Below are 25,733 nucleotides of genomic sequence, written 5' to 3' on the forward strand. Positions count from 1 at the left end.
GGACGGTCGCAGGAGCGGCTAGAAGTTTGATAAGGGCTTTGGTTATAGGCATATACTTAACTACAAGCACATGTGCTGTATGCGTTAAACATACAGAAGTTTAAGATAAGTCTATAAAGTCGTTCGCAAAATAACACTGGTAAAACCTTCGTACTGTCTGGTTTTGTTTGTCGAACTTCTAAGTACTCTGCTTTAGCCCCTGTGAACAATTCCAGCTGATAGAATGCCTTCGCATGAAGGTAAATCCTTAAATTGATAAAACTTTATATATTTGTCAAGTCGAGGAACGCGGTAAGCCAGACTTGCTGCCTTAATTTCTGTTAGTAGAACCTACTTCGTCTAAGCTGGCCGTAACACTACCGTTTACTACCATATTTCAGAGCAGAAGGGGGGGGGGATCCTAAATCTTCAATGTAAGCCTACTCTTACTGGCTTATCTATGGGAGAGCAGACGGGATCCCGAGTTTCCAGTGGGTATGGTCATATGTAATAGTTTTAGATAGTTAGAAGATTATTAGCTGAGCGTGGCGAGGTTCGTCGCTGCGGGAATAGCACGACATTGACTGTGGACAATGCTTGATGATTGATGAGAAGTTAATTTGGATGCTACTCCTGACTGAGTGCTGTAGAGCGTTACATCTGTCATAGGAAATGCACCATCATGACAAAGTTCCAGTTCACGGTTCGATTCCTGACCCCTGATTTTCTGTGCCTGAACACGACCCTGCCATCAATCTTCCAGCTTAGTGAGGAGCGAGCCTATCAAACGTATATTTGAGTATATATATCAAATTCCCACCGTCATTATTTTGGTCTGTCATTCAAAAGCCCTGCTACGTTGTCTAAGTTCAGCATTAGAAACCTTTTGTAGAGGATTACCTGACCTGCATCCGGTTCAATGACAGATAAGTTATGTTACCCACAGGACTGCGGTAGAACACAGCGATATGCAAGTGTTAGAAAGACATATGGTAGTCACAAATCAGAATTGGCACGCCTAGTCCGAGAGCTAAGGCCTCTCTCTGATCTCGGTGCTGCGAAGGTGGTATATAACTCTGGCTGTGTTGAGCGCAGCGAAGGGAACTGAAAGGTTCAGGTCTTGTATAGTATGCTGCACTCAACTGAAACTATCCGAGCTTTTCAACTGAGCCCCATTCAGCTAGGGTACGCAGCGAGCTCCAATACAAATTGATAGTTTACAGCGCCAAGCAGCACGCCTCCCAGGCACATTCCATGTTTCCTATTACATGACCCTACGAGACACAGACTTTCAAGTAACACGGCGTTTGCCAACTGATATATTGACAAGACTGACAACTAGCCAGCCCTTAGAAATCTTGAGAATGGTTGTTGTAACACTTTGTCATTCCCGTGGCTATTAACCTGCTCAAATGAGGCACTTGCGACCTACGTGGTTTACACTCCCCGTCAAGACTAAACTGATCCGCCCACGGTTGTCTGCTAACATAGTACTAGTAATGGACGATCTCTTTGGTGTATCTATTACTCTTATCTGATAACTTCATGGGCGATCACGACATCACAGTTGTACTTGGGGACAGCCTCGTTTCTGAGACTAGCAATCAAACAGGGCAAATAAAGCGTAAGCCTGATATCAAGTCTGAGATTAAAAAGAGAAAACCGCAACACAAAGTGACAAGTGCCCCGTAAGTATAAACAGCGTCAAAGTAATTGCCAAGTCAACGGAACCTCGCGGCTTTGATACAACCTGACGGGCAGCTACAAGGTCTTGATAGTAGAACATCAGTTAATATACGTCTGACCCAAGATCTCGATGTTTTTATGGTTCAGGAATACTGTAACTGCAAATGATTCAATATCGATATGAAACCAACACAGTTAACAATGTGCTTTTCCCGTTCCGTGGTGGGAACGTCGTCTTCACCACAAGCTGCGTAGATCAAGCCGTGAGCCTTGTCACCATGTTCCAACAAGCGAGTCCGTATTTCCCTTGGAACGTGTTCCTCCTCGTGGATAACGCAGGCGCAGTCAGGCCGTCACCATCGTTTCGGCGATGTGTGCATTTGTGAAACAGTAAAAACGGCCTTCTAACCGTGTACCAAGCGATTGTAGACATGTTCACGGAGCCGCTTATGATATCCTTCCATCACATTTCGCGTAGTCTTTCTGTTGCTGCTAACTTGTCTAGTACATGGCAAGTGATCATCTCATGAATTAAGGTGCTAGGCAACCCATGGCCACCTTTATAGTCTCCTCGCCGCTTCATTCATAAAGGCACTACTCGCAGCCTCTATATCATTCCCAGGCTTGGCGAAAGCCTTGCCAAGCGCAGCACCAAACACCCGAACTCAAGAAAGACAGGCGCGGCACGTCCGGCCCCTATTACGGCGCCACACAAATCCCCACAAACAAAAGAAGCATAAATCAACATCTCAACTCCTCCGAAGCACCCGATGAACCGCAATAACTCTAGCACAAACAACCTTGACCCACCACATATAAACATCTAAGCATACCTGAGTGGCAACGCGGGGGGAAGGAGGACGCAACAGTCTTCTCAGCCCCCTCTTCGGGGCGAGCCGAGACGGGGACCTAACTTACTTTAGATTACTCCGAACCGATTCCCTTTTACGAACTACACACGTCAAATATCTTGTCCATGTACGCGTAACGAGCAAAATGCGCAAAATGTAACATGACCGCGGCTCCGCCACGACACCAAAGAAACCCCTCCTCTAATCCCCGAGCGATCTGGATCCGACCGTCACTCAGCTGATCCGCTTCGCACGCCGCACAGTCCCATCCGAAGAAGGGAAGTAGTGGAGTTAGATACCGAACGGCGAAAGAAGAAACATACCAAACACATTCGTCCGAATATATCGGAATGGGGAAATTTACCCAAACGAGCGGTCCATTTCGCGGGGAAAAGATTTTCGCTCAGACAATGAAGCAGAAGCCCGTTCGGACGGAAGACTGAGGTCGTGCGTGCTCCGTCCAGACCACCGCGCTGAACAAGCGGACGGACGGCCGGTTAAGGACATGGGAGGGCAGAAGGGGGAGTTTGAGGTGTTTTAACATCCGAAGCGTCACGGATAGAATCGAGGGTTGGTTAACTCCGGTGTGGGGCCGTCGACATGTGGTCCCGTGTTGCGGCGGATTTACTAGCATTACCTTTTCACGCCCCAGGGCAGAGAGCACCTCCAGTATACTATCGTACGTAGGTTCAGGGACGAAGAGCTACCCCGATGTTGTTAGGGGGGACGGGTAGCTCCGAGGAAGTCTTCTTTCACTTGCCGACCACAGGCACAGGCACACGTGAAATCGAGCGTGATGGACGGAATGGCATATGCCAACCAAGGTAGGTCCCTCGACTTCAAAACACTGGCGGGGGAAACTTTGGACTTTGCTCTTTTTTGCCCGCCTTGACCTTTCGTGCCTGTGCTGTTGTCTCCCCTCTCCTCCTCCTCCCCTCCCCTCCTCCCTCACCCACCCTTGCTCGCTTGTTCTGCTGGTAGCTGACCGCGGCCTGTGCTCGTTGGGGATGTCTGCAGGGACAAGACGACAATGTGCCCTGTGTATGCCCGCCTAGGTATTGACATTCGGTACGGAGTGTAGTTGTCATCCGGGTCACCTCGGCCGAAGGTTGGGGGGTGGAGGGAGGGAAGAAAGGGCTCATGTCGGACGAAAAGGGGAAACAGCAAAAAGGAGCAGTCTAGTCTAAAAAGGGTAGTATTTCTATATCGGGAAAAAAACAGGTCAGTTACTTGTAGTCACGATCATGGTCACAATTGCAGCAGCAACAAAACACGGAGGAGATGGTGGTGAGATGCCGACATTGTTCAACAAGAGGTGGGAAAAGACCGCCCGGTCGGAGGTGGAAATGCCGGGAAATGACGGAGACCGGCGCCTTTTGCTGGCGACTTTTTTTCTGTGGCTCGGGTGGGAATTCCAGGGCACCACACATGATCGGGGCGATCCCAGAGCCCGACACGATCAGCCCCAGCAAATGAGGTGCTGAGATCGGGATTTCCAGGGCTCACCGGGTTGGTGTCTGGGAACTAAAGTCGGTAGGGGGGCTTACGCTTAGCAGCAGCACATGGAAGCGGGTGTCAGAGCCGCTGGGAGTGGCTGAGATGGCTGGCCCATGGCGTTTTAATGTGTTTGTGTCTTTTACTGATTATCCATTCACTGCATTCTTAAAAGTGAGTCTTGGATTATTGGGGATATGGGTTTTTTTTTGGTCTCAGGTTATCGCACCAAGTGAGATTTACGAGAGACGCGTCTGACAGTCTAGGCACATGTACTACTAGTATAAGGCAGGCATACGGAATGGATCCTGTGCTTTGCCTTGCGCTGCAGAAAGATACCCATGTCATCGTACATAGTAAACATAGAAAATAGTGGTGGGGAGCGTGATTTCATTGTCCTTGGAATATTGCCCAATCGGGTAATGCTATGTGGTGAAGACCCACAGAACCGCTTTCGAGTTCGGGTTCGGATTGTGGAGACTCGCACTAACATGTACGTACATACTACTATTAGTAGCAGCGCGTACTCCGTACTGGCAGAGCACACTATGTGTACTAGTAAAAACCAGGGTAAAGGAGCCCGTGCAATTTTAATGCTTCTGGGGAACATGCTGCACACAAGATTGAGTTGGGCTAAGTCGAACTGAAATAAACTGAATCTTGACGGCAAGTCTTCAATCACTCTTGAGGATATTCATTGATGTCGATTGGCTCACATCGCAATGGTACTTATCTACTAGCATCAGTATGCGCACCATTCGTTTGCTTTCCCGGAGAGAAAAAATGACGGCAGACGGGAGACGGGCTCGGTTATGTTTCCGTCAGTCTCAGATAAGCCAGCGGTGGCTGCAGATGGATGTGAATGGGGGCGGGATATGATTGGAGGGCAACATCATCACACGCTTCTACTGTTTTCCACAGGCGTGCAGGGCGGCCAGGTGCGACTGAGGGTGGTGTAACTACATAGTATGCACAAGGTTTAGCGGCCTGCATCGCTAGGGGCGAAGACGACGGATCCGGGGTATCGGGTGCATAAGTTGCATCATATCGAACCGTATAGTCCATTCTACTTGGAGAAGGACAAAATGAGATCTTGACAAGAACAATTTGAGAATTGCAGAATGGCTCGAATGATCGCCATCTCTCATGCGTAAGCTTCGATCCTGTCAAATTCTAACACCCGGCCGTGTTGGCGTCTGCCGGCGGAATGTTTCACGGGGAGAGGCGGAAGGCCGCCAGATGGAGCAGTACAATTGGCATTCGGGGCGGAAACCCGCCAGAAATGGACGGCAGTGATGATGATCTCGACACCTGGCGACCGGCGGGATCGGAATTTACTAGTTTCCGATGACTGGATATTGGCTGTGTCTTGGCCCTTTCTCACCCTTTGTTGGTCCCAAACAGCTATGCATGTGTGTTACCCCAGCCCGAGAGTCTATCCCATGTCAAGATTACCTGTTTCGCCCGTCTGGTGTTGTGTCACCGGAGCAAATACCTACCTGACGCCCTACGACCTGTGTCATGCTGGCATATGTTCACCTGGCAAAGGTCTTTTAAGACGAAGGCAACTAAGCTGTTGGGACGAGTCAGAGGGGTCACAGCCAGGGATAGACATGAGAGGAGACAAATGGGGTGTGGAAAGACAAAAAAGGAAACAAGAAAATCAGAATTAAAAAAAAATAGAGCATGCTGTTCCATGGTGAGACCGCGCTAAGACGGTGCTGCCTCGCGAGCAACTAGCTGTAGTGGTAAGCCATGCTAGACACAAATTTGCTAGTATTGCGTGACTAACCAACCAAAAGTCGTAGTAATACATTTTGGTTTTTTTCCTTCCTACAGTAGACTCGAAGTGGGTTTTATCGGAACGCTGCGAACAACCCGCCCGACATTGCATCGGCATCGGGGTTGTCGAGAGTCGGCGCCCAGTACTAACTACCGTGAAGATCTCGGGGCAGAAGTGTAAGGGGCAAGGGAGAGAGATTGGGTAATGAAGTATGATGTGGATAACACCAAAAGACCCTCAGGCCTTTTCCCCCGGTGGGAATCCCAGGGGCAGACAGCCTGCCGCATGCGTACTATGTAGGACATGATAAGTACTGGCAGTACTACCATGTATTGCAGAAGACAGAAGCATAAAGGGCCAAGGGGTGCAGCGACCGGGGGGTGTTTGTGCGCCGGTCGTAAATCGTCGTCGTAAATCGGGGCCCTGTGGTGATCGCCAAGTTTGGGAACGGATGCAACATTGGGCCTGGGATTGGGGTCATTGCGGAAAATCCGAACTGGCTAATCTAGTGGCAGCGTCCGGGTTTGCCTCTGTATTTCTTTGATTGCCTGTGTTGAGGGCGTTTTGTGAATGTCAAGCAGTAAAATACTTAGACTATTCTACCATATATATTCGTCATGAATCATTATGCTAATGGCTTCTCAAGATATGCAATATCAAGGGTCAGTTTTGGGGGACTCGATTCTCCTTCCAAGTGGATGTACAAAGTCTAGCAAGAGCCAGTAGGAGCAATTGCTGTACGGAGAAGCAAAAGAGGGCAGGGGAAAGAGAAAGATTTCCACCGTCAGGCCAAGAGGCCGGCGCGCGTAGGTACCGCCTTCCGCCCAATGAGCCGCGCCACCAGTGATGCTATCTATCTCTCGTTATTATGTGTATCCATTTACAGCAAGAAGGATGGACAACAACTACTCTAGCAAGGCGTGGTGACCCTCGGTGACGGGAGACTGGAACATATGTGGGTCCCGTTACCTTCACTCGGGAAAGATGTTGCGGGTTGTCGGGCTGCTCGAGAAGCCCGAGACAGGCAGGCAGCTCGCTTGCGGCTCCTTAGCGAGGATACGTACCGTTGAGGAAGGTCCACCCACCCCCTTTTGCAGCCCGTAAGCGTGTGATGCGGGGCCTTGGTTGGCTGTGTCGCAGCTTCCAGTCAAATTTCCCTTGGACGCCCGGCGGGGCTGCTGCTTCTTTAGTGGAGTTGGTAATGGGGGGCCGCTCCAAGAGGTGGAGACTTTGAAGCTCTGGGCAACTTGCAAAAACAGCAACCACGTTCCAGAAGGTGCCCCTTCATCCCTCCTTCCCTGTCAACCCGCCAAAAAGAACCACCAGCTAATTACTTTGTTTGTCATCATGGCCAATGAGATACATGGCGAATGTGCTCAAGGTGCTTGTCCGTTGCGGTAGACGGATCTGCGCCTCTCGTACTTACAAAGTAATGCCAGAGACTAGACTAGCCAGCACGACAATCCGTAAATCGAGCAGTCGCAGGCCAAGACGTCCAGGCCCCCCAGATCGCAAAGGACTCTTGATTGCATCCGATAACAGGGAACCCTTTCCGGAGTGGGCCACCATCCCATTTCTCGGAGGGATTTCCATCCGCCACCAACTACAGATAAATGTCTCTTCATTTTTTGGAGGGCATGTCGAAGGAACAAGCCCTGTGGAATAGCAGGTTTTGCATCTGCCGTTCGTTAATGGCCAGTGGGAAAGGCAGTTTTCGTCGACAATCTAGTAAACTTTGCGCGCAGGCCCAGGCGCCGCCGCCGCAGGGTTGGGATTCTTACACGAGGCGTAATAGGTTCAGAGCATAATGCCGGCCGAGATGGTTCTTCCATGCTGGGGTGAGATTTGCGACACGGCTGACTATAATTACCACGACAGCGATGTGATGGGATACGCCATGCGTCTAGCCATGCGTCTGGATGAGATGCGATGGTGATGTGATGGGGCAGATGGAGCGTAGCTGCTTTTCCATCGTTGGCAGCATCTGATAACGAGAGACTCTGGCCCAGGCCTGAGCCTGTCACAGTTTTCTTTTACTTTCCGCAAGATCGTACAGTAGGAGCATGCCACAATTCCCTTCTGGGTTCGGGAACTGCCAACATGCCGATAGGATTGCACCATGCAGGGCGTTGTTCCGAGCCCTTGCGGTCTGTCGGATCTATGAGCCCTTGTGCTCTTTTATTTTTCGGACCTGGAGTCCGTGGTACGGGTTGTACTGCCTGCGCTAAAGTGAGTGCTCTATGGGGATTAGATCAAGCATGTGTAAATCAACAATTGGGCACAGTTATTTTTTGGTCCGCCTTACGGCCGACGCTGCTATTAAGAATCTGCAATGTAGGAGTACTCCAACGGCCAACGATGGGATATGGCTATGCTTCCATGGGGCAGAAGAGAGCCTGGATATCCGCGATAGATAGAGCAATTCGTGGATATACCCCCTCATCAGGTGAACCGTGTATGAGAGTTCGTCAGGTTTTTGATTGTAAACGTAGCAGGCCAGTCCCTGATTGAAGATGGTCTGGTGTGGTGTGTGTTTACAGCGAGACACAGTTGGTGGAGGTGCAGATCAGTCAACACCGGCTGCTTCGACCGTGAGCTTCGGTCGAAATACACGTGGCAACTGGTTCAATTTCCGCAATGTGAAAACCCGCCAGCCTGCGGAGTTTGAAAATACATGCCTTAATTCCTGAAGCCTAGTCGAACAGTCAGTCTCTCTCTACTTAGCGAGGAGTCCAGGCTGGATGGTACCGTTGCCAGCAATTCAAATTCCGCCGGTATGGCGGGAGAGCGCCAGCATGATCCTAAGATAAGAATCCGCACCACCAACTTGCCTTTTTTCTCACAGGTTCAGATTACGAATTAGGCGGAGAAAGTGGGTAGCCCGGGTGGGTTAAACTCTTCGTGGAGAGGGAAGGGGCTAGGGGTTCTGGGAACTTCCTGGGGCCCGGTGAGCGCGTCATCGACACGCTACTGCAGTGGCCGTACGTAGTAGGAGCACGGTACCAAAGGTGCTATGTAGGCAGGCAGAGTGGGCAGGCAGGCGGGAATGGGGGGTACGTATCTCGCTTCTTTCCTGCAGGCTGCGTATCTTTTCAGCCTACCAGCACGGGTACGTACCCCGGACAGTTATCCACTTTGGGACGTTTCGATTTTCTGACAACGACCCTTCTTGGGAGGGCGCAAAGTATCCGTACCGTAGCTTAGCTGAATATTTTATTTATTTTATTTATTTTGGTCTTTTTGTTATTCTACCTCTCTCGCTCTCTCTTCTATGCCTCCCCTGTTTTTTTCTACACCCCCCGGTTGACACCCCCAACCTAGCACGTACACCCTCCTCCCCGGCTCCATCCCGTCCTATCTTTTTTTTTCTTGCTCTTTCGACAAAGTACCTAGCAGTGCGCCTCCTAGTGCTGTTGCTGCTGTTGCTGACATCCTGGTCTCCCCGAGCTGCTGGGATCATTCTTTTTTACTCTTTTAGCCTGCCCTCCTCCTCGATCTGTATTACTTCTACTTCTTCTCTCCTCGTCCTGTCCATCACCGACGGCCTCTTCTTCCCTCTTTCCCCTCATCCCTTTCCCTTAATTCTTGTTGTTCGTGTCGGTCCTTAATTACACCTCTAGCATCGTCTGTAGTCTAGACGTTTAGCACTTAATCGCCCAGCTTAATTTCGATACGCGCCGCCGCAGAGACCGAGAATCGACAACCTCACGAATTTCACGATACCAGTGCCGATCGGGTTGTTGTTACACCCGTAATCCTACCGGCCTGGTCCGATAAGTGGAAGGTTTCCTTTGAGAGACATCTGGGATAGCGGCAAACGCCCGCTACTCCCCGAACCCACTGCCTACCATGGCTTTCGCCGGGATGGCCTCTATCCCCAACTACGATAGCACAGCTCAGACTTCTGGCGTGCCCATCACCTCGGGGCGCCAAAACCACCACGAAGAGGAGGAAATTGCCGCCGCGAACCAGAATACCGTTGATACCGCCGCCACCTCCGTAACTGAGGTCGGTGGCAGTGATGCCGGTACCAAGAAGCGCTCCAGCCCTCCCGAAAGCGCAGACGATGACGATTCCGAGATGGAGCGCCGCCAGTCACTGGTCCAGTCTCTCGCCCGCCACTACTCCCATGCCTCAGGAACTGCTGCTGCGCCCGGAGGCAACCCTTTCTTCGCCGACGAGAACTCCCCCTTGAACCCTCACTCCAAGAACTTCCAGGGTCGTGCTTGGGCTCGCGCCGTTGTCGATCTTGTTCAACAACAGGGCGCCTCCTTCCGCACCTCCGGTGTTGCTTTCCAGAACCTCAATGTTTACGGATATGGTCAGGCCACCGACTACCAGAAGGATGTCGGTAACGTTTGGCTGAGTGCTGCCGGCCTTGTTCGCCGCTTCACTGGCGATGCAAAGACCAGAATCGATATCTTGAGCAACTTTGACGGTCTTGTCCGCAAGGGCGAGATGTTGGTTGTTCTGGGACCCCCCGGTTCCGGTTGCTCGACCTTCTTGAAGACTATTGCCGGTGAGACCAACGGTCTGTACACCGATGACAAGTCCTACTTCAACTACCAAGGTAAGTTCAACAAAGAGAAGAGGTGGCGTCGGCTGTGGCTTGCTGAGTGATGTTTCTTCGCCTGCGAAATGCGACGGCTCACCCCTTCCGCCCCTGTTTATGTGTAGAGTGGACAGCGCTAATGATACGCAGGAATGACCGCTAAGGAAATGCACACGAACCATCGTGGCGAGGCCATTTACACCGCAGAGGTGGATGTTCACTTTCCTCAGCTGTCCGTCGGCGATACTTTGACCTTCGCCGCCCGTGCCCGTCAACCCCGCAACTTGCCCGAGGGCATCGACAAGGCTACTTTTGCTAATCATCTGAGGGATGTTGTCATGGCCATGTTTGGTATCTCTCACACCATTAACACTCGCGTTGGTAACGAGTACATCCGTGGTGTGTCGGGTGGTGAGCGTAAGCGTGTCACCATTGCCGAGGCCGCTCTTTCTGGTGCTCCCCTTCAATGCTGGGATAACAGTACCCGTGGTCTGGATTCTGCCAACGCCATCGAATTTTGCAAAACTCTGCGCCTGCAGACCGAGCTTTTCGACAGCACCGCCTGCGTGTCCATTTACCAGGCCCCCCAGAGTGCATATGACTTGTTCGACAAGGTTGTTGTGCTGTATGAGGGACGCCAAATCTTCTTCGGCAAGGCCAATGAGGCAAGACAGTACTTCATCGACCTTGGCTATGACTGCCCTCCTCGTGCCACCACTCCTGACTTCTTGACGTCCATGACCTCCCCCCAGGAGCGTCATGTTCGTCCCGGCTGGGAGAACCGTGCCCCTCGCACTCCCGACGAGTTCGCCGCCTGCTGGAAGAACAGCGAAAACTACAAGGCCCTTCAGGCCGAGATTGAGGAGTACAAGCAATCTCACCCCCTCAATGGTCCTGATGCCGAGGCTTTCCGTGCCTCCAAGAAGGCCCAGCAGGCCAAGGGTCAGCGCGCCAAGTCTCCCTTCACTCTGTCTTACGTCCAGCAAATTGAGCTCTGCTTGTGGCGCGGATGGAAGCGCTTGGTCGGTGACCCCAGTATCACCGTCGGATCTCTTATTGGAAACATCGTCATGGCCCTCATCATTGGAAGTGTGTTCTATAACCTGCAACCCAACACCCAGAGCTTCTTCCAGCGTGGTGCCCTTCTCTTCTTTGCCCTGCTCATGAACGCTTTCTCTAGTGCCCTTGAAGTAAGCCTTGCTCTCCTTGAACATAAAACATAACGCTGACCTTTACAGATTCTCACCCTGTACGCTCAACGTCCTATCGTCGAGAAGCATGCCCGTTACGCTCTATACCATCCCTCCGCCGAGGCTATTGCATCCATGTTATGCGATTTGCCGTACAAAATTTCGAATACGCTGGTTTTCAACTTGGTGCTCTACTTCATAACGAACCTGCGACGCGAGCCTGGGGCCTTCTTCTTCTTCCTGCTGATCTCATTCTTCACGGTACTCACCATGTCCATGATCTTCCGTACCATCGCCTCGTCGTCCCGTACGCTCTCGCAGGCCATGGTTCCGGCTGCCATCCTTATCCTGGACCTTGTTATTTTCACCGGTTTCGTTATCCCCATCGACTACATGTTGGGCTGGTGCCGCTGGCTAAACTATTTGGATCCTCTGGCTTATTCTTTCGAGTCGCTCATTGTCAATGAGTTCCACGGCCGCAACTTCGAATGCTCGCGCAACCAATACGTCCCCAACCCCGACGTTCCTGGATACGACAATCTCCCGTCGGCTCAGCGTGTTTGCAGTGCTATTGGTTCCGTTGCTGGCCTTGACTACGTCAACGGCGATGACTATGTCGGCTCCGGTTTCCGCTACGATTGGAACAACCGCTGGCGCAACTTTGGTATCCTGATTGCTTTCATGATGTTCTTCTTGTTCACATACATGGTTACTGCCGAGTTGGTCTCCGAGAAGAAGTCCAAGGGTGAGGTTCTCGTCTTCCGCCGTGGACACAAGCCTGCGGCGCTCAAGGAGAAGCATTCTGATGACCCCGAGGACATTCGTGTTGGACCTGTCACCACCGCCGACCGCAACCGTGTTAGTGAGAAGGGTGGCGGCGGCAACATCGAGGAGCAAAAGTCGACTTTCCACTGGAACGACGTCTGCTACGAGGTTCAAATCAAGAAGGAAACAAGGCGCATTTTGGATCATGTCGACGGCTGGGTCAAGCCTGGTACCCTCACTGCTCTCATGGGTGTTTCTGGTGCCGGTAAGACCACACTTCTGGATTGTTTGGCTGATCGTACCTCTATGGGTGTCATCACCGGAGAAATGCTTGTCGACGGTTACCACCGTGATGCCTCCTTCCAGCGCAAGACCGGTTACGTTCAACAACAGGATCTGCACTTGCAAACCACAACCGTCCGCGAAGCCCTCAACTTTAGTGCCCTCCTTCGTCAACCTGCTCATGTCCCTAAGCAGGAGAAGCTCGACTACGTTGAGGAGGTTATTAAGCTACTGGATATGGAGGAATACGCTGATGCTGTCGTCGGTGTTCCTGGCGAGGGTCTTAACGTCGAACAGCGTAAGCGTCTTACTATCGGTGTTGAACTTGTCGCCAAACCCCCTCTGTTGCTCTTCGTTGACGAGCCTACCTCCGGTCTCGACTCGCAAACATCTTGGGCTATTCTCGATCTTTTGGAGAAGCTTACCAAGAGCGGCCAAGCTATTCTTTGCACGATTCACCAGCCTTCTGCTATGCTCTTCCAGCGTTTTGATCGTCTCCTCTTCCTTGCCAAGGGTGGTAAGACTGTCTACTTCGGTGATATCGGCGAGAACTCCAAGGTTATGACTTCTTACTTTGAGCGTAATGGAGGCTTTCCCTGCCCCGCTGATGCCAACCCGGCCGAGTGGATGTTGGAGGTCATTGGTGCAGCCCCCGGTTCCCACACTGATGTCGACTGGCACCAGGCCTGGCGCAACAGCGCCGAGTACGGCGAGGTCAAGAAGGAATTGCAGCGTCTCAAGGACGAGCGCGGCCCTGAGATGCATGCTACCCAGGACAAGGCCAGCTACCGTGAATTCGCCGCCCCTTTCTTCGGTCAGCTCAAGGAGGTTACCCATCGTGTCTTCCAACAGTACTGGAGAACCCCCTCGTACATCTACGCCAAGGCTGCCCTCTGCACTCTGGTTGCTGCTTTTATTGGCTTCGTTTTCTTCAAGGCCCCCAACACCCAGCAGGGTCTCCAGAACCAGATGTTCGCCATCTTCAACCTGCTTACCGTCTTTGGCCAGCTTGTCCAGCAGACTATGCCTCATTTCGTCATTCAGCGATCCCTGTATGAGGTGCGCGAGCGCCCGTCTAAGGTGTACGGTTGGAAGGTCTTCATGCTCAGTCAGATCATTGTCGAGTTGCCCTGGAATACATTGATGGCTGCCATCATGTACTTCTGCTGGTACTACCCTGTTGGCCTCTACAACAACGCAGTCGCTGCTGACCAGGTCGCGGAGCGTGGCGCGCTCATGTTCCTATACTTGCTTGTTTTCCTGCTGTTCACATCGACCTTTACTGATTTCATCATCGCCGGATTCGAGACCGCAGAGGCCGGAGGTAACATTGCCAACTTGCTGTTCATGCTCTGCCTTATCTTCTGTGGTGTCCTCGCCAACCCCGACTCCATCCCGCGTTTCTGGATCTTCATGTACCGCGTATCACCCTTCACATATATCGTGTCGGGTATGTTGTCGACTGCAGTCGCCAACACTAATGTTATTTGCGCTGCCAACGAATATCTCCACTTCGATCCCCCCTCGCAACAGACATGCGAACAGTTCATGGGCCAGTACATCCAGATTGCCGGTGGTTACCTCAGGGAGCCCAACGCCACTACTAACTGCGAGTTCTGCGTCATGGATGATACCAACCGCTTCCTTGCCAACGTCAAGAGCGACTACGCCGACCGGTGGAGGAACTTTGGCATTGCCTGGGTCTACATCATCTTCAACATCTTTGCTGCGCTCGGCCTCTACTGGCTGGCAAGAGTGCCCAAGAAGGGTGGCCTCTTTGGCAAGAAGAAGACCGAGTAAACTTATACCCCAGAAGCGAATGAAAAAGTTTTGTTGGAAATGATGGAATGAAAAGAGAAAGGAAAACATGACAAGACTATATTGAACAACGTGGAGGTTTATTGTGTACGAGCAAGCTGATTAGAAATGACAGGCCGGGTGCAAACCCGGAGACGTTGCTGCTCTGACAAGTTGGAGGGCCTGGATAGATGAGTCCAAAAAAGCGATGGGCCTCGGTCGTTTTGTGTCTCGCGGTTGCATGGCGGTGTAAACACATTTAGTGTATTTTTTTTTTTCAATCTCCTATACCAAACCTCGTGTAGAGAGGATACCATTCACCACTTTTCTTTATTTACTCATAAACTCATAATAGATACCTGTCCTTATGGGAAGATTTTTGTGCACACCTAGAATCTTAGCAGTGACTGTATTCGGAGTGAAATGTGAGCTCATGTCCTCTCAGGGGGGTTAAATTGCAGTGAACACTGTACACGTGAAAACAGCGGTCGGGATAACTGCTGTTGCGCTAAACCGCTGTTGAGCTATCTGCAGATTCGCATGGGTGACGTAATGGTCTATCCTCTCTGGGGGAGAATCGATCGCAGTGCACTAAGGTACTTATCTCGCCTTTTCATCGTTGCTGAATGTGTCCATGACTGCTGCCCCTTTGAGAGACGAGAAATCGCACTGAAACTGAACTGGGGCTATCCTTGTCATTGACATGGGATGTGATCCCATTGGTTGGTGTTGTAGATCGTGTTATATTAGAGCTGGGTTTGTTCCTTCCTGACGGGTTCGAATGAGAGTGGAAAAGTCAGAGTATAGATGTTGATTGAGGTTGAGATTCGGGTTGCTTGTCTTGGTGTCGGTCTGCGTTGTTTTGCTCCCTCTAGGGGAGAATGTATTGCAGTGAAGACATGCATTTGCAGGGGCTCATGTTAATGCATAAGTTGGTAAGCTCTATTGGTAGCGTCTTATTCTTGGTTTTTGTGCATGCCGAGGGCTCCGCTCTCTAATGGTCCGCTGAGGGCTGCGTGTGGGTGAATGTGAGCCCACATCCTCTGGGGGTGTTTAAATTGCAGTGAAGTGTTCATGCAAGTCAGCCGTTCGCCAGCCCTAAAGGCTCTATCGTAGGGTTGTATATTATTGGATCACTCTAGGCTAGATGTGGCAGTACGGCCTGTCACTGGGTGCCTTTTATTCTTGGCTTGAATGTATCCATAGGCCCATCTCTCTTTGATGGTCCGCTGGAGGCAGCCGAAAGCACAGTGAAAGAGTTGAAGAGAACTGCAAACAGGCTTATGGTACTTGTCCAATCGAGATATATCCAATCCCATCCAGTGGTATAGGGCACCAGCTTGGTTCCGTCCTTTTGACTCCTAAAACAAGGAAACCTGGCAGTACTTGAATAATACCTCTAGGGTAGATAATTTGTGTAATAGCATGTAGATCAGATAGAGACATTCAGCATATAATGATTGAATTTTGTACAAGAGACAAGTGGGAGCCTTGGTGTATCTGGTTGGTTGGCAAACATCTTGGCTCCCTTTGAGTGGCCACAGGAAAGCAACGGTTGCTTTGCATGTATTTTGATCGAGCTGTGGATGCTAATGGTGTTGTTGCTCTTTTACAATGCGTTGCTTCTGGAGAAGAGAGCATTGCCGTGAAATGTGAGGTGACAATCACCTGCGCAAAGTAGCCTGCCGTACTCATCTGCCTTATTTTTCTGCCTTTGAGGGACATTGATTGCAGCGAAAGGTCTGAATAAGCGAATTCCAGAAACAAGAGAAACCGTGGTTGAGAAATGTTATTGGTGGCCGTTCATCAGTTTGCTTTGCCTTGTCCTCTCCGGAGAGGAACACATTGCAGTGAATTTCTTTGAGGGCTTTTATCTAGATCTTGAGTGGTTGACATACGGTAGTACAAAGTTAAGTTAGGTGGTTATCACCCATCGTTGGCAGCCTGTTTTGCCTTTACGCGCTGCTAACGTACTACAGGCCTCGCTTGACAGCCTCACTGAGCATCATCACTTGCGATTGGTACATAAGTGTTCTTGGCCTGCATCTTTTTGATGTCTTCGGGTTTTGCACCTCTGGACAGAACAGAGATCGTAACGGATTTGTGACATTGCTTTGCAATCACGAACCGATCCTTTACAGTATTGAACACCACAGGCCAATACTTGTCCCGCCTTTTAAACCTCGTAACAAAGCTACCGAGCAATACTTTACACCTGCCAAAATTTCTGTTACAATAATGTATGTTTGTGTAAATCTGATAGGGACATCCTTTTAGAATAGTTGGGGTGTGTAGAGGAGAGAAGTACCTCAGAGAATATTTGGTTTAAGGTAGTCAGGAACCTCTCGTATGCCATTGAGCGGCCGACTTCACTCAGGCCGATGTAATTATAACTTCATGAAACTGATCGAACAGAGTAGTGAACGTTACGGTAAGAGTGGGCATGGCACTCCCTGGTGTAGGAATGAATTTTTAGGAAGCCTACGCGACGTTGTCACCCTCTGTATTTGAGCTTCAAGGTAGCCATGACCGTCACTGAGGATACGATTTTCATTCGGCGATCGAACAGCAGTTAATGGACAACCAATGGACATGTGGTATTCCGAGCTTGGCGTGATGTGCGGACTCGTAGATGATCGTGTGTCTTGTTTCATCGAGATGGAGATGAATTGCAGTGAAAGAAAAGTTAGTTTAGCCTGAGGAATTAGGGCGTATCAGTAGCTAATGCGGCCATGCCACACCATAAACTCGTGTTGTGACATGTCAATCTTGAACAACCTAAGGTATCCTGTAAAGAAAAAAAATAACAGTCAAGGCACCAGCTTGGAAGGCAAACCGTTTGCTGGTTGTGCTAAGCTACGACTGATTATTTTGTCTCTTTTCTTTTTATGGGAAGAATCAAGAGCGTGCTTCAATCTGGCATGTTGCTAGTGAATGAGTTTTGGAGAGGTAACATAAACAATGCTGGTTGGGTTCGACGCATGGTTGCCTGCACCCTTTAGAGGGATTGAAATTGTAATGGAGAAATGGATCTTGGCAGAGGCTGGTAGTGGGGGGCACTCCTACTCCTACAGCCTAGTAAACAGTGAGGCATAAGAAAGCCCGGTTCGAGCCAAAGACTAAGGGGATGGATTTGAATGAATGAAAACCACCATAGCGACCCTCGAGGTATACACGCTACACTTCGTGCCAAACCCACCTATCTGACAGATATTATGAAGCGCCAGAACCCGTCTAGGGTTGCAGTATCGGCCGCACACCAGTCTTCAGCAAGTGCAAAAAAGAGGTGCTATCCCATTGAGCTAAACGCACAAAAGGACACGTAACAGCAAGTTGCTTACTTGTTGTTTGGCTGCATTTAAGTAAGAATACTGCGTAGTCAAAACTTAGGACACATCAACCGTGGCATAGTCCGCAACAGCTGCAAATCTTCTTTGAATTAGGCCCTTGGGTAAGAAGCAAAATGCAGCTGATAATCTGCTTATGTGTTATTCCAGACAACTGGGGAATTCAGGTAGGATCGGCGAAGTTTTATGCAGTACTTAGTTTTACAAACAAACATACATTCTCTTCATGAATTGGAATTGAGATACTTCCTTGCTTTAGGCAGAATCTGCAGCCTGTCGCTCTCAGCAAGGCAGTGGGATGAGCAATATTTGCCTCGATGTGTGGTTTTTCTACGCTAACTTTGCTATGTCTAAATGGGCTCAAATTGCAGCGAGAATCCGCGTTGGTGCATTGGAAGGATCCGTGTGGGGGCATGCAGGAGTACTGCTCTTTTTATCCCCTCTGGAGACGTTGAAAACGCAGTGAAGGAAGTAGAAAAACTACGTCACATAACAAACGACCTCCTCTTGATATCAGAATTTACTTATGAAGAGGAAAAATTGAGTGACCGCCTTTGACGTTTACTGCCTGTGGATTACTTAATAGGTAATACTAGAGATGCTGTTCCACTTATCCGAGGGTTCCAGGCCAAGTTTACATTAGCATATCAAGAAACAACCATGTATTGAAGAATCCCAGCTTCTACATCTGACTTTAAGTAAAACCTCCTTGGAGTTATTAGCTTCGATACGTGGTGAACTAAGCGTGGGATGCAGATGGTTTGCCGATATAATCATCTACAGCTCATGTTTTCATCACATACGGCCATACCCACTGGAAAACTCGGGATCCCGTCCGCTCTCCCATAGATAAGCCAGTGAGGGCCGGATTAGTAGTTGGGTCGGTGACGACCAGCGAATACCTGGTGTTGTATGTTTTTGGCTCTCTTTTTACATATACCTTATAAACAGAGATGCTATTTCGTCATCTTTTAATTCCAGCACCTACCCGCCGCAGGGAAGATTCAGTCTATTTCACTTACTAAGCAGGGCTAGGATCGCGGCACCTTTTCTTCTTTCTGTCTGGGTCCCTATGTCTAACGAGGGGGAGGGGATAGTCTCGCAAGACATAAGCAGACCCTCAAAAAATGCATGAGGGACCCTCCCTATGCCTGATCCAGACCTAAACAGGCATCGGCAGACATGCAGACGAGAAGTTATTATAGTCACCCGGTCGAGATTGCTTTACCACGAAGAAAAATAAGGCACATAGAGCCTAGTTCGAGGACGTATACATGATGGGTTAGACACCACAAGCCTAATCAACCCTATAGAAGGCTCCAATCTAGTCCCCAAAGGCGTTCAACCGTTGGCTGTAGGTAATAGGTCAGGCGCTAGAACCCGAGACTGGGAGTCCACGAGACGATGAGCAGTTTCTTATGTAGAATCGTGTGGCTTCCGAACGTATCCTACACAGTTCATCCGCCTCCTTCCGCTACCACTAAAGAGAGCCAAGCCATTTCGAGCTTGACAACTATTGAATGCCTTGCAGTTATTACTGGGTTGTTCTCAAGTCCCACTTAAACTGGTGATGTTCCGGTGCCAAGGCACGGCAGTATCATACAAAGAGCACCCAATCTACTAGAATATCTCGACGGTGCCGTGGTATTGTTCGGGCAGTAGGCATACGGAGGAACGCGGAGATTCCAGCGAGACTACCCACACGCGGAAAAACACGATCAAACACGTTGCAACTCGTCCAAGCCTAGAATCTCCTCCATGTTTCCAAACCTCTCAATCCTTCCTTGTGACAGCAAGGCAACGACATCGCGGCCCGGTTGCATACTCTGTGTCACACCGCTAAACCTATGTGTGATTCCAATAACGGTATGACCTTTTTCGATAAACTCTTCATGAATGATGCCGCGTATTGCAACTTCGGTTTCGGGATCAAGTGAGGAAGTGGCCTCGTCAAGAAGGACAATCGGCATGATGCGTTCGCCCTGAAGTTGGGACCCTGGAGAGGGTGAAACGGAGCTGTCGAGAATCTTTCGGGCCTTTCTTGGCGGAGAGTCTCCCGCTTTCAGATGTGACTATAGATATGTTCGTTCCAGGACCGCCACGATGGCCCTATTGGGGAGGGAACCGGAGGGCTGGAATGATTGGATTAGTTTGGTCCTATCCAGACTGCACTGATCTTTGGGGTGGAGTTGCTTACGTCCAGGTTGAAGCGAAGACTAGCTTGGCCGAGGACAAAGGGGTAAGTCTACTGGGCTCATAACAGACAGATCATGAGTATAGCCGCCAGCAGCATAATGAATGTGGGGTAAGCGTGGTTATATCTCTTATAGTAATCTGCTGGGTCTACAGTAGGTCTCAACAAACGAGTGGCATTTATCCTATGTACGGCAGTCCCGGCCTGAACATGTGGTTGACTGTAGTGACTCTATGCGGTCAGATTCACTCAAGTGAGGGTATTCCTGGTTCTGCCAGTTGGGCTGTCCACTCAAATCGCACTCAGTCCGGATTGACCCTCGACTTCGCTGCGAGATATTCTTTCGCTGTCGTTTTCCATGAACCGAAAAATCACAACCCGGCCTGTTCCACAACCAATGACCACCGCAGGCCCTTTTATGGCTGATACAAATGATCGATACTCCGGCGGCAGCCAGAGTAGATGAACAGAATCTCTTTTGATCCACACATCATTGGAGCTGATTGAATAACCCTGGAAAAGCGGTTTCTCAGGTGCGTGAGATGTTATGAACGTTGAATTGCTCGTAAGTTTGCCTTGTAGATCAATAAGACCCATCTCCGTATCAAGTTGCAACCCATCCTCGGAAAAATGAATGTTGTGAAGCAACCGAGTTTTGGTAAATGTTCGGATATGATGCCCGGTCACGTTGTCCCAAATCTTAATGGTATTGTCGGAAGATGCCAAAGATTGCTGGTTGCTGTCGGCTGGCAAAGTAACCATCGACGCGCCGTCCCAGATCCTGATGGGCCTATTGTAGGATGCCGATGCGATTCGGGCGCCGTCGCTCGAGAACGCTACTGCGTAGATGATGTTGAGGTGGCCTCTGAATGTCCGAAGACACTGACCTGTAGTACAGTCCCATACCTTAACGGTTTTGTCAAAGGATGCTGATGCCAATTGAGTGCCGTCGCCTGAAAAAGCCACCGAACTAACCAACTGGCTATGGCCCTCAAGCGTTCGCAAGCACTGGCCCGTGTTGTTATCCCAGATCTTGACAGTCCTGTCTGCGGATGCCGATGCTATTCGGATACCGTCGCCCGAAAAAGCCACCGAAAAGATAAAATCACTATGGCCTTCAAGGGTCCGAAGACACTGACCCGTATACCTGTCCCACACCTTGATGGTCTTGTCGAAGGATGCTGATGCCAGTCGGTTCCCGTCGCGCGAGAAAACTACCGCACAGACAGCGCTACCATGGCCTTCGAGCGTCAAAAGACACTTGCCATTACTAGCATCCCAAACTTTGAGAGTTTTGTCGGAGGATGCCGATGCTATGTGGGTGCCGTCGGCCGAGAAAGCAACTGTGAAAATGATGTCACTGTGGGCTTCAAGTGTTCGACGATACCCCACCAAAGCGCTGTCCCATATCTTTACGGTCATGTCGGAGGATGCCGACGCCAACCTAGTGCCGTCGCCGGAGAAAGCCACTGCATGGATGACTTGGTTATGGCCCCTCAGCGTTTGCAAGCACTGGCCTGTGCTGCTCTCCCAAATCTTCATAGTGTTGTCGGAAGACGCTGATACTATACGATCGCCGCTAGCCGAGAAAACAACTGAATTGACAAACCGGCCGTGACCCTCGAATGTCTGAAGACAATTACCTGTTCTATAGTCCCAAATCTTAATAGTCTTGTCGGAAGACGCCGTTGCTAGCTGATGGGTGCCATTGCCCAAGAAAGCCACCGCATTTACAAAGTCGGTGTGACCTTCAAGTGTCTGGAGACACCGGCCTGTGGCTGCGTCCCAGATCTTTACAGTCTCATCGGAAGACGCCGATGCTAGCTGAGTGTTGTGGCCCGAAAAAGCCACTGCATTGACGGAACCGGTGTGGCCTTCAAGAGTCTGAACACACCGGGCTGTGCTGCTCTCCCAAATCTTGACAGTGTTGTCGGAAGACGCTGATGCTATACGATCACCGCCAGCTGAGAAAGCTACTGAGTTGACAAAGTGGTTATGACCTTCAAGCGTCCGAAGACAGTAGCCTGTTCTATAGTCCCAAATCTTAACGGTCTTATCGGAAGATGCTGATGCTAGCTGATGAGTGCCCTTGCCGGAGAAAGTCACTACATTGACAGAGTCGGTATGACCTTCAAGTGTCTGGATACACTGGCCTGTGGCTGCGTCCCACACCTTGACAGTCATATCAACAGAGCCAGATCCGAAATGGCGCCCATCAGAAGAGCAGGCTACCGAGACAACCCGGTCGCCGTGACCCTCTAGTGTCTGCAGACAGGCGTCCCAGCTAGCCTCTTCTTCCGTGATTACTTTGATCCATGCCGGTGCTTCGTCCTCGAAAAATTGACGTATGATGCTGTCGGTAGGGCTGAATAGAAGGGCTGCTATGTATACTTGCAATGGACAGGTTTCGATCATGTATCCGTGTGATAGGACAAACCGGCGCGCATCTCGGACCACTTCTATCAGCTTCGGTGCTTCAATATTTGCCTGTGAGCATTAGCCAGTGGCTGTTTGGGGCGACCTGTGATTGAACCTACAACTAGCACCTCGAGTTTCCGCATCGCTACAACTGCCTGCGATATGCCACGAAGAATACTCAGAGCCTCGAGCCAATAAAGGTACTTGTGCTTGATGAAAGTGTGAACAGTTTCGTAAATCTTTTCATGTGTATAGTTAGGGCTAGTCGCAGGAAAGGCAGCATCAAGATGATCGACCCAGTATGTGCAAAAGTATTTGAGTGGGTCTAAAGGGTCTGGGGTTGGTGGTGAAATGTCCTCTGCAAGACTACCAGGGGCGCGCAGCTCGTAGATGTCTCGTCTTAGCGTTCCGGATAACGCTTCCATAGACCTTGAGAAGATGACATAGTGCTGGTGCGCGATGCCAGAAGGTAGAATATGGTCAAATGCAAAATATGTCTTGTTCAGCAGGAAATCCTTGGCCGATTGATGTACAAAATAAACTATGCCCTCGCGAATGGTGAGTAACGAGCCGCAGCAGAGAACCAACTCATGTACCAACTTCGACACATCGGGCTTGCCCACGCTCCGGCCGTTATTCTCGGAATCGCTGTTATCCCAATCACTGTTGTCCGACTCTGTCTCGCTTCGTAGGTCACAAACCGATCCATACTCAAGGAGTGATAGAGGACGGTAGAGCACAACAGTTACGGCAAGTAACTGCATGCATTTCTCATGAACTATAGAGTCGCAGATCTGCTGCATCATTCGTTGGTAAAGAGCATCCAGCCCCGGCGGAAATGTCGCGACTATTCTTTGAACTTCAAGCACAGGCACTGCCTTGAGTTGTTGGAAGACTAAGGCCACCCAGAGGAAGGTATCGCCTGCGTGGTTGGAAAGGTAACGGAGTACTCTGTTTCTTGTCTTTAAGTCATAACCCTTGTTTTCAGCTAGCTCCTTCACCTTCTGTTTGATATAGATATCAACAGCTGCTGAAACGGACTCTGCATGCAGCTCTAGCGAGAGCCTCTGTGCTGCGGTCCGTAGCTGTTCTTCGATCTGTAGCCAATTTCGGCTTGAGACAAGCCACTTAGCACTTGTTGATTTCGATGTTTCCGTTATTAGATGGAGCAGCTGTTCAAGACCCGCTGAGCACTCATCCAATGCATCGACGAGGAGGAAGACGCCTTGCAGCTTCGAATCACAGAGCATGTTAGTAAAGATCTCAGACATCGCCTGCCAGGCATTCGCGTCTTGAAAAAGTGCCTTCCCGCTTTTGTCGTACTTGCTCTTCGTATATGAAATGAGGGACGGTTCTTGGTCGAGAAGCATGAAGATCAGGCCGCGCAAAACGGCAGTCGCAGTGTTGAGTCGATCATCGGTGGCTTGACAGAAGAAATACGACAGCATTCTCCCTTCAGGGTATGTTGCTTCAAGCTCATCGATAATACCACATAGCAGCATGGTCTTACCCTTGCCTGGGTCGCCCTTAACCCAAAGCAATCGCTGGTTCTGGTCGTTACGCCATTGACAGAAACTAAGGTTCTCGAGCACCCAGACGTAAGAGTCAGTGAGCAAACCGCCCTTAATGTCCTGTATGCGCTTCTTGTCGTCGCGGGGATCGGTGACACGCAGGTCGGCCAAGCATTTCTTGAATTCTCGGCTCTGTTGCATCTCATTGTTTTGCTTTGTCTGATGGTGAAGGGCAGACTGAATACTCCGAAGTTCCTTGAGCTGTTCTTTTGCATTGTCCTCTATTGACTGGAGATGTTGAAGTATCTGTTGAGTGTTGTACTGCTCTAAGTCGTTTCGCACGGCGGCCTCAACGGTTTGTATGTCGTCGATCTTGCCGGCCCAATCGTCCAACCTTATCAGATCTCTGAAGAGGATGGCAAGCCGACTTCTGTGGTAGATGCAGATACTCTTCATCTGGTAAATCAAGAGATTTTTGTAAAGCTCAACTATATGTCCTTTTAGCAGAGCACGTAGTCCCTCAAGGTCCGGGCTGGCATTCTTTGGTTTGAGGAGGAGATCAACCAAGTTCCAGTACCAGTTCATCCTCGACACAACATATTCAATGCCATCGCGATTGATTCCCGGCTCGACGACTGGATTCGCGAGCATCTTCAGAGCGTCAGTATATTTTTGGATGTTCAGTTTTGTAGTTTTGAGGAGTAATCTGACCTCCAAAGCGAAGGAAACGCCGACCCAAGCGATGGCAGCTTGAGGAGCAGCCTGCAAAGCCTTCCCAACTACCTCCTTCAGCGGGGATATGATGTAGATCATGTCACTAATCTTCTGTTTCGTAGCTGCATCTTTGCTCGTCTTCTGTAGCCCAGCCTCGACAAGGCGCTCCATCTGGCGCCATCTTCCCTGCGAGGTAGGCTTGATTTGGTTGTCAGCTACAGCGGTTGAGGTGAGGTGGTCCTCCGAAAGTTGGGCCGATAGGAGTTTCTCGTATGCTTCGACTATTTCGAGTTCGCTTGACTTGAGCTCGTCATACGCTTGGTTCCACAGCCGCTCTTTCAGGCTTGCTGTTGATATCGGTGTCTGTAAGGGCGTGGAAGCCTCAGGAATAGGATCTGAAGAGGGTGAATTGTGATGCGAGACAGAGCCTAACTTGCTAAGCTTAGATTTGATCTTACTCCCAAGCAACTTGATCTTCATATTGGTCTGTTGGCTCTATGCTCCGTAAGCGTAATGGGGAGATGATTCAAGGTGGTTGCACTAATCGTATGTGACTGCAACAGAGGGTGAGTACTTAAGCAATATTCTCTTCCCTCGTCAGGCGGGGCAAAGCGACTAGAACCATATTTCGGTGCATGAAGATAGACCCAGGGTGGGCCGAGAATGTGTGCGGGTGGTAAAACTCGACGAAGAAGGTGTTGCTCGTCTTGGCATGCATCTGCAGCTTTATGCCACGCGTAGGCGCTCTTTTCCCGCGTTTGCTTTTTTCAGTCACTGTCTTTTGTTAATGCCCCCCCCTTCTCCCTCCCTCACCCCCTTTCGCAATTTCCACCAGTAACGTAATAATAGGTGAAGGTGGTCCTTATTGGCGCTAAATCAAAATTTCTCATGGCTCTGCGAGCGATGTCTCAATGTCATGACGGGAGAGTTCCCGATGGGGTTCATTTCAGCAACGGACTTATGTATTCATTTTTGGGATGTGATACGTTTTATCTTTGAACTGTTCGAATTGTGACGCCAATATCTGGTCCAAATACGCAAAAGAGACCCTCCTGTAAGGAAGATAGTAGAACTGCCTTACATAGGAGTAGAGGATGTCTACTACCTAGGTACATAACAGATGAAAGAAATCGGAGATAAAAATATATCACAGGTACCTATGGCGACTAC

General features: G+C 50.0%; 2 protein-coding genes across 2 annotated transcripts; one reads left to right on the forward strand and one right to left on the reverse strand.

Annotated features, from left to right (window-relative positions):
- Positions 1–9,642: 9,642 nt before the first annotated feature.
- On the forward strand, positions 9,643–14,382 carry CTRU02_210533 (ABC transporter CDR4-like protein 3; the record flags this gene model as incomplete). Its single annotated transcript, XM_036730971.1, has 3 exons — positions 9,643–10,363; positions 10,496–11,535; positions 11,584–14,382. The coding sequence occupies 3 exons, from the start codon at positions 9,643–9,645 to the stop codon at positions 14,380–14,382; spliced, it is 4,560 nt and encodes a 1,519-aa protein (XP_036577266.1).
- A 5,829-nt stretch (positions 14,383–20,211) lies between these two features.
- CTRU02_210534 (nwd1 protein) lies at positions 20,212–25,043 on the reverse strand (the record flags this gene model as incomplete). Its single annotated transcript, XM_070205468.1, has 3 exons — positions 20,212–22,407; positions 22,458–24,500; positions 24,561–25,043. The coding sequence occupies 3 exons, from the start codon at positions 25,041–25,043 to the stop codon at positions 20,212–20,214; spliced, it is 4,722 nt and encodes a 1,573-aa protein (XP_070060711.1).
- Positions 25,044–25,733: the final 690 nt, after the last annotated feature.

Source organism: Colletotrichum truncatum (genome assembly GCF_014235925.2).
Source record: "Colletotrichum truncatum strain CMES1059 chromosome Unknown Contig_0007, whole genome shotgun sequence".
NCBI lineage: Eukaryota > Fungi > Ascomycota > Sordariomycetes > Glomerellales > Glomerellaceae > Colletotrichum > Colletotrichum truncatum.